The following is an 18418-nucleotide window of genomic DNA, read 5'->3' as shown; positions in this document are numbered from 1 at the left end:
GGATAAATTTCGTTTTTTTTGCCGTGACAGGAAATATAAGCATACTAGTGATATTTTGTGTACTTAAAAATGAAATATACTGTAATGTGTGTGACATCTGCATAAATAATTACTGATACTGATACTGAACATGGAAGCCAACCAGCCCAAAAAGTGCCAAAAAAGGCTAAGCGGTGAAATGGTTCAACCATAGTAAATCATGGAGATTTTAAGTGACTCCTCAAGAAATTTAAATCTTTGGGAGGGTGGACCCCATTTTATTTTGGGGGGTCCCCACTTTCCAAGGAATTCCAGCCCCAGGCTGTCCTGTTTGGGGCTGATTTTACATCTTGGCAGGGGGACCCCACATTGTGTGTTTCCCTGCTATAGTGTAAGCCCCCCCGGTTGGTTCTGCCCAGAACTGGATATAGGAAAATACCTATGCCCTTTCCCCCCCTATTTTCCTGTACCAGACCAGGGTGAAAGGTCCGGTGCTGGATATATATACAGTATATAGGGGGGGACCCCACACCATTTTCTTTTCTTTTTAACCATTTCTTTACTTTTGATAGCAAAGAAGTCTGCACAGATCAGTGATCTGTGCCGTGCTTCTTTTTCAACGGGTTTGCCGTTGTGTTTTAACTTGTATATGCCATCGGTTTTGAACTGAAAGATCAAAACCAACTGCATTATTAACCGCATAAAAAAAAAATCACCGTCTGGTTCAATTGAAGCTGGAACCTGACAGATGATAAAATCCACATTTTTTAGACAATAAGGGGTAAATTTACTAAGATGGGAGTTCTATTAAGAAGTGATGTTGCCCATAGCAACCAATCAGATTCTACTTAGATTGTAAGGTCCTCCTCCCCACTGTCTCACAGCCTTCTACTCTAGCCTTCACCTTCAGAGCTGTATTGTGTATGGAGAATTGTGTTGCTAATTGTTACTTGTGTTCTGTTTGTATTTTGGTTACTGTATTGTAATGTAATGTTCTATGTACCCTTTACTGTATGTACGGCGCTGCGGACCACTTGTGGCGCCCTATAAATAAAATGTAATAATAATAATAATACTTCTCATTTATCTAGTACCTTCTGGAAGATAATACCTGGAATCTGATTGGTTGCTATGGGCAACATCACTTCTTAAGAGAACTCCCATCTTAGTAAATTTACCCCTAAGAGGGTGTCGTTGGCAGTCGGTTTCCTTCGACCTTTAGTAAATTTACCACTTGCTCTTCTTTGGAATGGTGAATTCCTCCCAGTTAGATGGAGGAACAGGAATTGGGACTTTAGGCATACTGTATGTGGCACTGGTCTTATTGAGGATGGGATATTCAATGTTAACTTTACTTTTCTTTGAAAATCTCTCAGTTGTTGTTAGACATAAATAATCTTCTAAGTGACCGGTTGCTTCTCGCCAGACCATTGGAACCACAAAAGCCATGTTCTTCTTGTACCTCTTCATCCATTACATGAGACTTTTATAGCACATACAGTATATAGTGCCCAAACTTATCTTGATCACCCACATGGCAGCCAAACTAAACATAATAAGCTTGTATTAGCTTCTGCATAACTGACCAACGTTGTGACTCTTCACTGTAAATTGTCCACATATAAAGCAAAAACTATTCGGCAAATGTATACACATGTAACGTTTTCGCCTTCCGTTTTAAAATATTTTACTAAATAAACACTGTATTCAGGTCCTCAAACTATACAACCAACCACTGCAGCTTATAAACCAAAACTGTCTGTATTTGGATCAAATGTAGACAGGCTTTATTGATTAATACCCTCCCGAAAGCAATTGAGATAGGGTGGGTCGGAAATATGATGTGTTTTGGCATAATAAGGAGTTTAACAATACATAATGTTGGTAATTGCTATCCTTCCAAATTTAAAACAGAGTTATAGTGTACATTTTTATATATAAATTCAGCATAGACAGGGAAGTAGATCGATTCCAGACGTTAACATACATTTTATTTTTGCTTGTATCTAAAAAATGTGATGTGATAGAACATTTTTAATGTTACACTCTGAATCAGCACATAAAGTTAACAGAAATGCACGTTGCTGAAACCTTGTTGACTAGTTTATTTATTTTAAAAAAATCACTAAACTTGTTGAATCTTTTTATTATAAAATTATGTAAACAATAACTAATTAAACTTGATCCAGTATATTTTTTTTTATAAATATGCTCATTTTTTTTATAATATTTGACTGAATTAATTTTTATTCAAGCTATTGTTTTGAAATGTGATTATTTTTTTTTTAAATCAACCATTTTGGGGACATTTTTGGAAAAATAATTTTATATAATTTAAAATAAATCTTTACTGTGTGTGTGTATATATGCAGACACATGCACACACACACCACAGTTTGTGGTTTTCTTATTTTAATAGCATTTTTTTATTTTTGTTTGCAAAGAAACATAATAAAAAAAACATCATGGAAGCAGTTAAAATGCGATTAAAATTATTTTTAATTTCATACAGTATGTGGATTATTCTCTTGTTACTTTGTGGATTATTCTCTTATACTTTTGCAGAAGCACACGGCACAAGGACTAATATTTCCAAGCCATCACTGGCTGCCAAGGTTTCTAGGACTATTTTTGTCGAATGTCCACTACCGTGGCAATCACTGCATCAGGTGTACCACATAGTCCCCTAGTGCTATTTAGGTATTGTACTCCTAGGTGATGGGAAGGAAGGGGGGTGAGTCAATTTTGTTTTTGGTGGGCTTGATTCCCCGCTGGTGCTGATTGCTTTTTAGACACTGTCCATTATCATGTCCATGATGATGATTGATTGATGTAAGCGTCTATGTACCACAGTGTATATTCAATGTGGCCACATGATTCGATAGAAAACTAAAATAAAAACTATTTAATATAAAGTTTTTTTTTATAATCCACTGACCATTGGAAATTTGGTACAGGGGAGCGAATCCCTGGATAGTCTTATTTTACAGTACATGCACCTAGATTTGGTGCTCGTTTCAGTCTTCTCTCAACTTTTAGAAACACAGCCAGTTGTCCAGATGAATCCCTTCCAGGCCCCTTGTCTTATATATTTCCTCAACACTTTATCTCGAAGTCCATAGATTAAAGGACTAAGGAACCTGGGAACACAACTGTATGTGAGAAAATTGACTGTTGGAATGAAATCATTGTAGTTGTACGGGAAGGTTTCTGTCAGTGTGGACAGCAAGGAAGCCATACAGAGACATAACTGGAACGCATGAAGCAATACCGTTTTACCAGCTTTCAGAGCAGTAGAGGACTGTGAATTTATTTTCTGAGCCACCAGTATAATGCGGACATACGTAAACAGGATAATAAGTCCCACAGTGCTGAAACCGATAAAGAGACTTTGGGATCTTATAATATTTTGAGCAGGATTTACAATCATAGTCACCTGGGAACATATAACGGGGACAGAAGAAATTACATTGTGCGAGGAGAGTATGAGAACTATTTCAGCGACATAAGGGATGCAGCCCATCAGCCACATGAGCGCGATGGCGACATGAGTTCTGTGCGTGGTGCAGAGCCTGCCATGATGTAACGGGTGGCAAATGGCCACATAGCGTTCTAAAGACATGGTGGCCAAGTTGTAAGCAGTGGCTTTAAATGTGGCTGATCCTATTATGAATAACAAATAGCACAACGGGCCGGGGATCAATATGTGATAGATGGCAGCCAGTAGCAGGACCGTTCCAAAGGCGATGTAACATGTGTCATTGATGAGCATGTGGAGGAACAGGATGTATCGGGAGGTCTCTCGGATAGAGGAGATTGTGATGAAGACATGGAGCATCACAGCCATGAAGTAGAAGAGGCAGAAGAAGCAGACAATTATCAGTGAAGCCAGGATCATCTTTAAATGCTCTATTTTGATGACGGTAACAGACACCTGGGAACTGTTGCTCTGAAGTCCTGAAGAATTTAACATTATTGGAAGATGAACACTCTTTTCTCTCAATCTGCTGAAACAATGTATAACAAAGGAAAAGGATAATTATTCTAAATGGTGAACACATCTGTGGTAGTACAGATAGAGGGGGGATCCGGTCAAAATCCCGACAGTTGGGATGCCGGCACTTAGAATGGCGGTACCGGAAACCGGCCACCTGTCAGAATCCTGGTGCAAGTATTCCGATGGTAAGTACTAGGGTTAGAGGGAGGGTTAGGGTTATGCACTAGGGGGAGGGTTAGGGTTAGACACTAAGGAGCAGGGTTGGGTTTACGGAACGGGGAGGGGTAGGTTAGGTTTAGGCACCAGGGGGGAGGTTAGGTTTAGGCACCGGGGAGGGAGGGTTAGGGGTAGGGAGAGGGGGAGGGTTAGGATACTGTCCTGATGGGATGCCGGCATCAGATTCTGATCGCCGGGATCCCGAGCACCGGCATCCTGTACCCAATCCAGATAGAGTACACTTCTATTAGATCAATGACGCGTTCCAGTAACACCTGAGATGCAACGAGGGTGCCGGATGGAACCACACTATCCTTGGCATTGATATTTCTTTCCATGGGTGTAGGGTAGGATTAAGCATGAGGGGCACATGTGGGGCACATGTGGGGCACATGAGCTCAACCTCTCTGTTAGTATAATAGAATGTTGCTGCATCCATATATAAGTTAAATCAATATGACGGTACCACTGGACAATTTTTATCATCATATCTCTTTAAAGCTGGGTACACATTAGACAACCTGTGTACCCAGCCAACGACAGATGCGACGGACAACATATCACGTGGTCCGTACATACCTCACGATGTGGTGAATGACAGCACGATAGGCCGTTCCCCCTCCGCATCCAAATGCATGGGAGCGTCCGTCACATCTTCAGATTGAGCAGCATGTACGACAGATCTGAAGATGTGATGGACAACCAAGCTTTAAAGACAACCAAATTCAAAAATAATTTGATGACCCTATGGGATGCCATTGTGTCTAACCAATGACACCTCACAGCAATGTTGTATTTACGTTAATTGTATAGCTTAAAAAATAGAGATTAATGCAGTGGCGTGAGTTCATCCCTGATGCCCGGAGGCAAGTTATAATTTGGTGCCCCCCGTCACAGCCACTGACACTGTAATGTAGCAATTCGCATTCTTCCAAGCTATAGATAGACGAAGGCAGCAGCTGATGGTCTGACATGGAGCTCTCCACTAGTGTATGGTGGCTTCTCAGGTGCCGGCAAGGGGTGCCATGTATTGGGCGGCCGTGATGGTACACTCCTGGTACATAGTTACAGCTCTAAGTTGGGTGAATATGTTGTGGACGGTGAAGGAGATGCCCCTTCAGAGCTGGAGCCCGGCAGCAGGCGCCTCCATTGTCTCCCAGAGTTCTGCCCCTGGATTAATGTGATAATACTATATTGTATTACACAGCGGAAATTATGTACTGTACTATTATACAGGCCCATCGACAGGAGGGTACAAAGGGAACACCTGTACCAGGCCATGAGATTCCAATAATGTTTTTATGGTGCCAGTGCAGTGCGTGGAGATCTTGACCTCATGCCGCTGGGTCAGAGAGGAACCGGGGAGTTGGATCTGGAGATGAAGATGATGGGGCTGTGAGACATGGGCTGGGGGTTGTTGAGACACAGGGGCTGGGAGACAGTGGCTGAGAGACACAGAGACTGGGTTTGGCACTGAGACATAGATTCTGGGTTTAGAGCTGAAAGACATAGGGTCTGAGGCTGAGAAACGCAGGGACTGGGTTTGGGGCTGAGAGAAGCATGGTCTGGGTTTGATGATGAGCGATGCAGTGTCTGGGTTTGAGGCCGAGCGATGCAGTGTCTGGGTTTGAGGCTGAGAGATGCAGTGTCTGGGTTTGAGACTGAGAGATGCAGTGTCTGGGTTTGATGCTGAGAGAAGCAGGGTCTGGTTTGATGCTGAGAGTAGCAGGGTCTGGGTTTGAGCCTGAGAGATGCAGGGTCTGGGGAATGAAGATGAGAGACACAGGGTCTGGAGAATGAAGATGAGAGTGCTGGAGAGATGAGGGTTGAGAATGGTGCAACACAGGCAAATATGAGGCTGGAGAGACACAGGGTGATAAGGTTGAGAAGACACAGTTGGGGATGAGGCTGGAGAGACAGTTGGGGATGAGCCAATGGCCAGCTTGCATGAGTGTGCTGGGCCATAAGATTTCTGTTATTATTTGTACTTAAGTTTAAGGTTATGTGGGCAATCCTGGTATGGACTCTGATTTAATAAACTGGTCAGCCAGTCATCAAGTCATTAGAGACAGCCTCATTCAGAGACACATGCAGTGGCGGAACTCCTGGAGACAATGGAGTCATTTGCCGCCGGGCATCAGCCCTGAAGGGGGCACCTGGCTCCATTGTCCCCGGGAGCTGCATGGAGAAGGAGTGCCGCTGATCGGCGCTCCACCTCCATTGGCGTAACTACGGAGGGTGCAAGGGGTGCGGTCGCACCCCCTGCACTACCATTTGCCGGGCGCCCGCTGAGTGTGTTACCAGCGGGCACCCGGCTCCTATTCAACCCTCCGGCGGTAGCCGGAGGACGGAGCTCCCTCCATCTTCCGGGTCCCACAGTGTACTATGGGAGTGACGTCATAACGTCACTCCCATAGTGCCGAGGAGCGGACGCCGGGGACGGAGCTCAGGAGTGAGCCACGTCTTCCGGGTCCCGCAGTGTACTATGGGAGTGATGTCATAACGTCACTCCCATAGTGCCGAGAAGCGGACGCCGGGGACGGAGCTCAGGAGTGAGCTCCGTCTTCCGGGTCCCGCAGTGCACTATGGGAGTGACGTAATGACGTCACTCCCATAGTGAGGAGGAGCGGGCGCCAGGGATGGACGGCAGCAGCACTGGTAAGTGTTTGTTTGTTTGTTTGTTTGTTTTTCTGTGTGTGCGTGCGAACACTACTGGGGGCAACTACAGGGGCCTCACTACTGGGGGTAACTACAGGGGCCTCACTACTGGGGGCAACTACAGGGTGCTCACTACTGGGGGTAACTACAGGGGCCAACTACAGGGGCTTCACTACTGGGGGCAACTACAGGGGCCTCACTACTGGGGGTAACTACAGGGGCCTCACTACTGGGGGTAAGTACAGGGGCTCACTACTGGGGGCAACTACAGGGGCCTCACTACTGGGGGTAACTACAGGGGCTCACTACTGGGGACAACTACAGGGGCCTCACTACTGGGGGCAACTAGGGGGGGCAACTACAGGGGTCTCACTACTGGTGGCAACTACAGGGGCCTCACTACTGGGGGCAACTACAGGGGGCTCACTACTGGGGGCAACTACAAGGGGCTCACTACTGGGGGCAATTACAGGGGCTCACTACTGGGGGCAACCACAGGGGCCTCACTACTGGGGGCAACTACAGAGGCCTCACTACTGGGGGCAACTACAGGGGCCTCACTACTGGGGGCAACTACAGGGGGCTCACTACTGGGGGCAACTACAGGGGCTCACTACTGGGGGCAGCTACAGGGGCCTCACTACTGGGGAAAACTACAGGGGGCTCACTACTGGGGGCAACTACAGGGGGCTCACTACTGGGGGCAACTACCGGGGGCTCACTACTGGAGGTACTGCATAGGGGGACCATTACTGGGGAGCACTACATAGGCGGGCATTGCATAGGGGGACCACTACTGGGGGCATTATATAAAAGGAACTGCATAAGGGGGGCAGCGGCAGCTGGGGCTGGCATAGGTGCTGGGGGGGTGGTACATTTTAGTTTGGGGGGGGCACCAACATTTATCTTGCCTCCGGCACCTGGGATGAAGTTACGCCACTGGACACATGCATATACAATTGCAGCTATGAAATGTACTAATGGTTGCACAGCTTACCCGCGCATAAGGACGCCCACTGCTGCCTCCTCATATGCGTACAACGTTGCTTACCTGCGTAAATATCAGTAACATCGACGGACATCGAGCACACATCTTGCCCTAGCGGAAGCTCTGACCTGCCGCAGCCTTGGGAACTCTTCTGACACTCTGCGATGGATTTCTATGTGCATCCATAGTCGCAATGCGATCACTGCGCACGTGCAGTGCAGCTTATAGGCATGTGCAATGGCAAGCAATCGCTCCATCTGCGTGCGTAATTGCCTTTGCGTCCAGCTCTGAATCAGGCCCTTGGTTATGACATCATGTTTTTTGTTCTGTGTCAGACTTTGGGGATCAATCTAATTGGCTTTAGATTAAGGTTACGCTATAACTGTAATTTATTGCTACAGGCAGGGAGTGACCAACCAACTTTGTGGTAGATTGTGTCGCCGGGTTTGCACAATTGTGATAGAGTGTTAGGGGATCTTTGCTCTCTTTTTGTGTTTACCACAGGTGGTGACAGAGGAGAGATGTGTGTGGTACAATGGGCAGAGTGGTAGGGAATGGGTATGTAACGCCTGCTGTCGGGATGCCTTCTGTCAAAATACCAACAGTGGCATCCCGATGGTTGGTGTCCCAACAGGGTTCGGGTAAGTATATCGACTCTCCCCCCTTCTTCCCCTAACACTAACCCTCCATTCTTGTAGCCTAACCCTCCCCATGCCACCCCGCACCCTAACCCTCCTCATTAGTGCCTAAACCTAACCCTCCCCCTCAGTGCCTAACACTAAGGTGGTGCCTAGCCCTAACCTTCCTCTCTAGGGATGCCTAACCCTAATATCCCCTTCCAAAACCTAACCCTAACCCCGCTACCCTGCCTAAACCTAAAACTCCCCCCGCCGCTAACAGCTACGATGCCCCGAAGTTACCTCGTTCGGGGCAGCGTCCTTTTGGATTCCGGCATCGGGATTAAGATAGGCGTCTGTATTTTGACGCCTATCTTAAATCCCGTGTCAGGCTTCCCCCGTCGGGGCCGCCGGTCTGCTACCTACATCCCAGTGGTAGAATATTCATTGTATTTTATTCGGCCCTGTGCTCACAACATCGGGACTCGGGGATCTGCGTGATCGCAGTCCTAACGCTAGTGTAGTAACAGTCAAGGAAACTCAATTACTGGCTTTGGGCCAGATTCAGCAAGGTTCGCAGTTGCTAATACGCACAAAAACGGCCGATTGTTGTGTTTTGCGCATGCGTACGCATAGCAGTGTATGTGCACGAACCGGCCACTGCGATCAGGATTGCGATTGCAGCAGCTACGCCTACCCGTCACAGAGTAACTGACAGGAAGTGCCATTTGTGGGTGGTGACGGGGGGTGGTCGGCCACACGCAGGCGTGCCAGTGCGTTTGAACGCCATTTTCAGGGGCGTGCATAAATTATCCACTGTGAAGCCCTACGCAGTGTGAGGCCTCATAGCGAGCGTGGCTGTTAGCAATTTCTGAGTAAGGTCAGAGCTTGTGCAAGTGTGTGTATGGGTCCGATGGTACTCGATTGTATCAATGGTTTCGCTATTCTGCTAAGTATTACGGATGTGCGTATGGTAAAGTGGGCGTCCTTACGTGGTGCTGAGTTGCATTGCGATCGCAGTGGTTTGGCTTGCTACCGCAGTTGAACTGTGTGCGTACGCAGCATTGCGATCCATAGTGATTAGGACCCACACGCCGAGTGCAAACTCCCTGGGGAGGATCCCTGTTAAGATGTTTAACCTTTTACTGAATATTTATTATTCATATTAGAAAAATATGTTTGCAACACATAGCTTGTTTTTTAGACTCACTCCTGTACAGTATATACTATAGACCATCTATAGAGTTAATTATTAGTACTGTATCACATACACTATGTATAAGGAGGAGAGCAATGTGTACATACGTGACCCCGGCTGGTGCTAGGTGCTTCTGCCTCTCCCCCAGACGTGCTCTAGTGAATGAGGGACTTGGATTGTGAAACGGTGTCCACATACGTAGTTGGTCCTACTACCGCTGTCATGTGTTCAGCATTATTTGTTGTTGTATGCACATATTGACTTATTCTGTATAAGCTCCACCTAGTGGTCAGCCTGATATTATCTTAGTTTGAACCTCATGGGCTTCCACCGAAGCTTCCCAATGCACCCCGGGTATATGATAGAACAGGTCCACCATTTTAGTAGCTTCATGTTCATTAAGAGGTGCAGCTATATTATCCCTTTTGTAGCAGCAGCGATGGTAAGAATTTTGACTTACATTTGCAAGGACAATCGCAAAGGACAGCTGTCTTAGTAAGAGATGTCCTTTGCAAGTGAGGTACTTCCGAAGTCTGATAGGATCCCTTTTACAGCACTATGGAGAGAGATCTGACTGGATCCATCTTACAGCACTATGCGGAGAGAAGCCAATAGGTTTCTAAAGGGTAACGCCATCGGAAGACGGCATTACTCACTGCATCCGATGTATTCCCGGGCTTGGTGCATATGAGAGTATTTTGTATTTACGCTTTGGGGGTTTGACCAGAATTCTCCCGTTGCTGCCTCCCGCCCATTGTCATAGCTCATATTGTACGTACTGAATGTCTTTATGTTTGAGCCATACCATGAGGGTTGCAACTGCAGTCCTGCACCCCCAGCAGCTGGCTGTCCCTCTGGCCGAACCTCCCTCGCAGATCCTAGTTTGTATTTGCTTCTCCGCCTCCTGGCAACCTGGGCGGAGAGAGGACAGGACAGCCACATATTTTTCCCGCTCTGCTTTACTTTCCTTTTCCCCCACTCTAAAGCTGTTAAATGAGATATATAAATTCAAATGGGATCATTAGTATAATTTCCCTGCATTGGGTATAAGGCACAATGGGGTAGATGTATGAAGCCCAGAAACGGTATCAGCGCACGTTAAGTGCGCTGATACCGTTTCTCCCCGATGTATGATCGGGGGTCTGGGCGGTAAATGACAGGGGCGCTATGCGCCCCTGTCATTATCGGCGCTGCTATCTACAAGATAGCAGCGCCGACAGCCTGGGCTATGTACGAACGGTCAGATCGTCTGACCGTTCAGCCGGTTGTAGATGTCGTTATCGACAGCTACAGCCTGGCGTTAGCCTATACCCACAGCAGGGACAGCGCTGTCCCTGCTGTGTCGGCTACCGGCTCCAGGGCTGCACGCGGGGATCTCGCAATACTTGCAAGATCCCGCGCATGCTCATTGGAGCTGGCCGGGCCTGACACACATCGCATCAGCACTAGGCTGATGCGATGTGGTCTGTAGCGGGTAGCGCCGGAGAGGGGAGGTAACGCTCCTCCTCTCCGGCCGGTGAGACTGCCTCATATAACAGGTTACTGTGATCACTGACCCATACATGCCTACCCTCCCGGTTTTCGCGGGAGGCTCCCGATTTTTCGGGTAATCCCCCGCACCCCCGGAAGGGTAGGCATTTCTCCCGCTGGGAGAAATGGGGAGAACTTCCACGGCAATCGCGGGTCTCTGTGTAGGGGGCGGGGCTTAATTACACGATTTTGCACGAATCGCGTCATATGCAAATTTACGCCAATCGCGGCAATTTGCCGTGAAGGGGGCGGGGCCTAATGACGCAAGATGTCAGGCCCCGCCCCCATAACGACCCGATCTTTCTACTCTCCCCAAGTCTCCCGCAAAAGAGAAATACCATGTAGGCAAATATGCACTGACCCTGTATATGTTCCTGCAAGCCCCAGAGAGATTTCGGCTCTCACGTCGCTCGGGGTCTCGCATCAAAGGGGGCGTGCTGTCGATGGTGAGTGACAGCACGCCCCCTTTTGTGGGTGTGCCGGGGCCAGGCTGCCAGACGGAGGCGTTCCCATGGGAACGCCTACCGTCTGCGTCCGGCCCCACTGACATCAGTAATGATGTCAGTGGGAGTGATTTTGGCTCTGATAGAGCCAAAATCACTCCTGGGCTTGCGGAAGCGAGACCCTAGTGCAGGGTCTCGTCGCAAGCCCGATGGTCGCGATGGTCTTTGACCATCGCGACCATCATCATGGACGCTCGCATAAGCTGTGGGTGGTAAACCACAGCTATGCGAGCATCCAAAAGGCCGCTCCACATTTAAATAGGACTGCCCTGATTCAGAGCGAGTGCTCTGGTCAGAGCGTTCAGCTCTGAATCAAGCCCAGTGTGTGGGGGCTCCCTATGTGTAGTGCACCGAGGCAACCGCCCCTGTCGCCCTGCCTATAATCCGGCCCTGTGTATTACATACACTGCACTATGTATGGCTGGTACTACTGCCTCATATAACGTGTTACTGTGATCACTGGCCCTGTATATGTCTGATGTATTACATACACTGCACTATGTATGGCTGGTCCTGTGTATGTCTGATGTATTACATACACTGCACTATGTATGGCTGGACCTACTGCCTCATATAACATGTTACTGTGATCACTGGTCCTGTATATGTCTGATGTATTATATACACTGCACTATGTATGGCTGGTCCTACTGCCACATATAACATGTTACTGTGATCACTGGCCCTGTATATGTCTGATGTATTACATACACTGCACTATGTATGGCTGGTCCTACTGCCTCATATAACAGGTTACTGTGATCACTGGCCAGTATATGACTGATGTATTACATACACTGCACTATGTATGGCTGGTCCTACTGCCTCATATAACAGGTTACTGTGATCACTGGCCCTGTATATGTCTGATGTATTACATACACTGCACTATGTATGGCTGGTCCTATTGCCGCATATAACAGGTTACTGTGATCACTGTCCTTGTATATGTCTGATGTATTACATACACTGCACTATGTATGGCTGGTCCTGTATATGTCTGATGTATTACATACACTGCACTATGTATGGCTGGTCCTACTGCCACATATAACAGGTTACTGTGATCACTGTCCTTGTATATGTCTGATGTATTACATACACTGCACTATGTATGGCTGGACCTACTGCCTCATATAACATGTTACTGTGATCACTGGTCCTGTATATGTCTGATGTATTACATACACTGCACTATGTATGGCTGGTCCTACTGCCTCATATAACATGTTACTGTGATCACTGGACCTGTATATGTCTGATGTATTACATACAATGCACTATGTATAGCTGGTCCTACTGCCACATATAACGTGTTACTGTGATCACAGGTCCTGTATATGTCTGATGTATTACATACACTGCACTATGTATGGCTGGACCTACTGCCTCATATAACATGTTACTGTGATCACAGGTCCTGTATATGTCTGATGTATTACATACACTGCGCTATGTATGGCTGGCCCTACTGCCTCATATAACAGATTACTGTGATCACTGACCCTGTATATGTCTGATGTATTACATACACTGCACTATGTATGGCTGGTCCTACTGCCTCATATAACAGGTCACTCTGATCACTGGTCTTGTATATGTCTGATGTATTACATACACTGCACTATGTATGGCTGGTCCTACTGCCGCATATAACAGGTTACTGTGATCACTGGTCCTGTATATGTCTGATGTATTACATACACTGCACTAAGTATGGCTGGTCCTACTGCCGCATATTACAGGTTACTGTGATCACTGGCCCTGTATATGTCTGATGTATTACATACACTGCACTATGTATGGCTGGTCCGACTGCCGCATATAACAGGTTACTGTGATCACTGGTCCTGTATATGTCTGATGTATTACATACACTGCACTATGTATGGCTGGTCCTACTGCCGCATATAACAGGTTACTGTGATCACTGGTCCTGTATATGTCTGATGTATTACATACACTGCACTATGTATGGCTGGTCCTACTGCCTCATATAACGTGTTACTGTGATCACTGGCCCTGTATATGTCTGATGTATTACATACACTGCACTACGTATGGCTGGTCCTCCTGCCGCATATAACAGGTTACTGTGATCACTGGCCCTGTATATGTCTGATGTATTACATACACTGCACTATGTGTGGCTGGTCCTACTGCCTCATATAACATGTTACTGTGATCACTGGACCTGTATATGTCTGATGTATTACATACACTGAACTATGTATGGCTGGTCCTACTGCCTCATATAACGTGTTACTGTGATCACTGGCCCTGTATATGTCTGATGTATTACATACACTGCACTATGTATAGCTGGTTCTACTGCCTCATATAACGTGTTACTGTGATCACTGGCCCTGTATATGTCTGATGTATTACATACACTGCACTATGTATGGCTGGTCCTACTGCCTCATATAACATGTTACTGTGATCACTGGACCTGTATATGTCTGATGTATTACATACACTGCACTATGTATAGCTGGTCCTACTGCCTCATATAACGTGTTACTGTGATCACAGGTCCTGTATATGTCTGATGTATTACATACACTGCACTATGTATGGCTGGACCTACTGCCTCATATAACAGATTACTGTGATCACTGACCCTGTATATGTCTGATGTATTACATACACTGCACTATGTATGGCTGGTCCTACTGCCTCATATAACAGGTCACTCTGATCACTGGTCTTGTATATGTCTGATGTATTACATACACTGCACTATGTATGGCTGGTCCTACTGCCGCATATAACGGGTTACTGTGATCACTGGTCCTGTATATGTCTGATGTATTACATACACTGCACTATGTATGGCTGGTGCTACTGCCGCATATAACGGTTTACTGTGATCACTGGTCCTGTATATGTCTGATGTATTACATACACTGCACTATGTATGGCTGGTCCTACTGCCGCATATAACAGGATACTGTGATCACTGGTCCTGTATATGTCTGATGTATTACATACACTGCACTATGTATGGCTGTTCCTACTGCCGCATATAACAGGATACTGTGATCACTGGTCCTGTATATGTCTGATGTATTACATACACTGCACTATGTATGGCTGGTCCTACTGCCGCATATAACAGGATACTGTGATCACTGGTCCTGTATATGTCTGATGTATTACATACACTGCACTATGTATGGCTGTTCCTACTGCCGCATATAACAGGATACTGTGATCACTGGTCCTGTATATGTCTGATGTATTACATACACTGCACTATGTATGGCTGGTCCTACTGCCGCATATAACGGGTTACTGTGATCACTGGTCCTGTATGTGTCTGATGTATTACATACACTGCACTATGTATGGCTGGTGCTACTGCCGCATATAACGGGTTACTGTGATCACTGGTCCTGTATATATCTGATGTATTACATACACTGCACTATGTATGGCTGGTCCTACTGCCTCATATAACAGGTTACTGTGATCACTGGTCCTGTATATATCTGATGTATTACATACACTGCACTATGTATGGCTGGTCCTACTGCCTCATATAACAGGTTACTGTGATCACTGGTCCTGTATATGTCTGATGTATTACATACACTGTACTATGTATGGCTGGTCCTACTGCCGCATATAACAGGTTACTGTGATCACTGGCCCTGTATATGTCTGATGTATTACATACACTGCACTATGTATGGCTGGTCCTACTGCCACATATAACAGGTTACTGTGATCACTGGCCCTGTATATGTCTGATGTATTACATACACTGCACTATGTATGGCTGTTCCTACTGCCGCATATAACAGGATACTGTGATCACTGGTCCTGTATATGTCTGATGTATTACATACACTGCACTATGTATGGCTGGTCCTACTGCCTCATATAACGTGTTACTGTGATCACAGGTCCTGTATATGTCTGATGTATTACATACACTGCACTATGTATGGCTGGACCTACTGCCTCATATAACAGATTACTGTGATCACTGACCCTGTATATGTCTGATGTATTACATACACTGCACTATGTATGGCTGGTCCTACTGCCTCATATAACAGGTCACTCTGATCACTGGTCTTGTATATGTCTGATGTATTACATACACTGCACTATGTATGGCTGGTCCTACTGCCGCATATAACGGGTTACTGTGATCACTGGTCCTGTATATGTCTGATGTATTACATACACTGCACTATGTATGGCTGGTGCTACTGCCGCATAAAACGGTTTACTGTGATCACTGGTCCTGTATATGTCTGATGTATTACATACACTGCACTATGTATGGCTGGTCCTACTGCCGCATATAACAGGATACTGTGATCACTGGTCCTGTATATGTCTGATGTATTACATACACTGCACTATGTATGGCTGTTCCTACTGCCGCATATAACAGGATACTGTGATCACTGGTCCTGTATATGTCTGATGTATTACATACACTGCACTATGTATGGCTGGTCCTACTGCCGCATATAACAGGATACTGTGATCACTGGTCCTGTATATGTCTGATGTATTACATACACTGCACTATGTATGGCTGTTCCTACTGCCGCATATAACAGGATACTGTGATCACTGGTCCTGTATATGTCTGATGTATTACATACACTGCACTATGTATGGCTGGTCCTACTGCCGCATATAACGGGTTACTGTGATCACTGGTCCTGTATGTGTCTGATGTATTACATACACTGCACTATGTATGGCTGGTGCTACTGCCGCATATAACGGGTTACTGTGATCACTGGTCCTGTATATATCTGATGTATTACATACACTGCACTATGTATGGCTGGTCCTACTGCCTCATATAACAGGTTACTGTGATCACTGGTCCTGTATATATCTGATGTATTACATACACTGCACTATGTATGGCTGGTCCTACTGCCTCATATAACAGGTTACTGTGATCACTGGTCCTGTATATGTCTGATGTATTACATACACTGTACTATGTATGGCTGGTCCTACTGCCGCATATAACAGGTTACTGTGATCACTGGCCCTGTATATGTCTGATGTATTACATACACTGCACTATGTATGGCTGGTCCTACTGCCACATATAACAGGTTACTGTGATCACTGGCCCTGTATATGTCTGATGTATTACATACACTGCACTATGTATGGCTGTTCCTACTGCCGCATATAACAGGATACTGTGATCACTGGTCCTGTATATGTCTGATGTATTACATACACTGCACTATGTATGGCTGGTCCTACTGCCGCATATAACGGGTTACTGTGATCACTGGTCCTGTATGTGTCTGATGTATTACATACACTGCACTATGTATGGCTGGTGCTACTGCCGCATATAACGGGTTACTGTGATCACTGGTCCTGTATATATCTGATGTATTACATACACTGCACTATGTATGGCTGGTCCTACTGCCTCATATAACAGGTTACTGTGATCACTGGTCCTGTATATGTCTGATGTATTACATACACTGTACTATGTATGGCTGGTCCTACTGCCGCATATAACAGGTTACTGTGATCACTGGCCCTGTATATGTCTGATGTATTACATACACTGCACTATGTATGGCTGGTCCTACTGCCACATATAACAGGTTACTGTGATCACTGGCCCTGTATATGTCTGATGTATTACATACACTGCACTATGTATGGCTGGTCCTACTGCCGCATATAACAGGTTACTGTGATCACTGGTCCTGTATATGTCTGATGTATTACATACACTGCACTATGTATGGCTGGTCCTACTGCCGCATATAACAGGTTACTGTGATCACTGGCCCTGTATATGTCTGATGTATTACATACACTGCACTACGTATGTCTGGTCCTACTGCCTCATATAACGTGTTACTGTGATCACTGGCCCTGTATATGTCTGATGTATTACATACACTGCACTATGTATGGCTGGTCCTACTGCCTCATATAACATGTTACTGTGATCACTGGACCTGTATATGTCTGATGTATTACATACACTGCACTATGTATAGCTGGTCCTACTGCCTCATATAACGTGTTACTGTGATCACAGGTCCTGTATATGTCTGATGTATTACATACACTGCACTATGTATGGCTGGACCTACTGCCTCATATAACATGTTACTGTGATCACAGGTCCTGTATATGTCTGATGTATTACATACACTGCGCTATGTATGGCTGGCCCTACTGCCTCATATAACAGATTACTGTGATCACTGACCCTGTATATGTCTGATGTATTACATACACTGCACTATGTATGGCTGGTCCTACTGCCTCATATAACAGGTCACTCTGATCACTGGTCTTGTATATGTCTGATGTATTACATACACTGCACTATGTATGGCTGGTCCTACTGCCGCATATAACGGGTTACTGTGATCACTGGTCCTGTATATGTCTGATGTATTACATACACTGCACTATGTATGGCTGGTGCTACTGCCGCATATAACGGTTTACTGTGATCACTGGTCCTGTATATGTCTGATGTATTACATACACTGCACTATGTATGGCTGGTCCTACTGCCACATATAACATGTTACTGTGATCACTGGTCCTGTATATGTCTGATGTATTACATACACTGCACTATGTATGGCTGGTCCTACTGCCGCATATAACAGGATACTGTGATCATTGGTCCTGTATATGTCTGATGTATTACATACATTGCACTATGTATGGCTGTTCCTACTGCCGCATATAACA

General features: G+C 45.9%; 1 protein-coding gene across 1 annotated transcript; it reads right to left on the bottom strand.

Annotated features, from left to right (window-relative positions):
- Positions 1-3007: 3007 nt before the first annotated feature.
- Positions 3008-3952, bottom strand: LOC148507614 (odorant receptor 131-2-like). Its single transcript, XM_088445795.1, has one exon. It carries the CDS (start codon positions 3950-3952, stop codon positions 3008-3010), a length of 945 nt encoding a protein of 314 aa, XP_088301921.1.
- Positions 3953-18418: the final 14466 nt, after the last annotated feature.

Source organism: Taudactylus pleione, unplaced genomic scaffold, assembly GCF_031769625.1.
Source record: "Taudactylus pleione unplaced genomic scaffold, aTauple2 ptg000390l, whole genome shotgun sequence".
NCBI classification, from domain to species: Eukaryota; Metazoa; Chordata; class Amphibia; order Anura; family Myobatrachidae; genus Taudactylus; species Taudactylus pleione.
This window is presented reverse-complemented; position numbering and strand designations above follow the sequence as displayed.

Excerpts from the sequence above, each read along its gene's own strand:
- LOC148507614 (XM_088445795.1), bottom strand. The coding sequence starts at position 3,952 with ATGTTAAATTCTTCAGGACTTCAGAGCAACAGTTCCCAGGTGTCTGTT.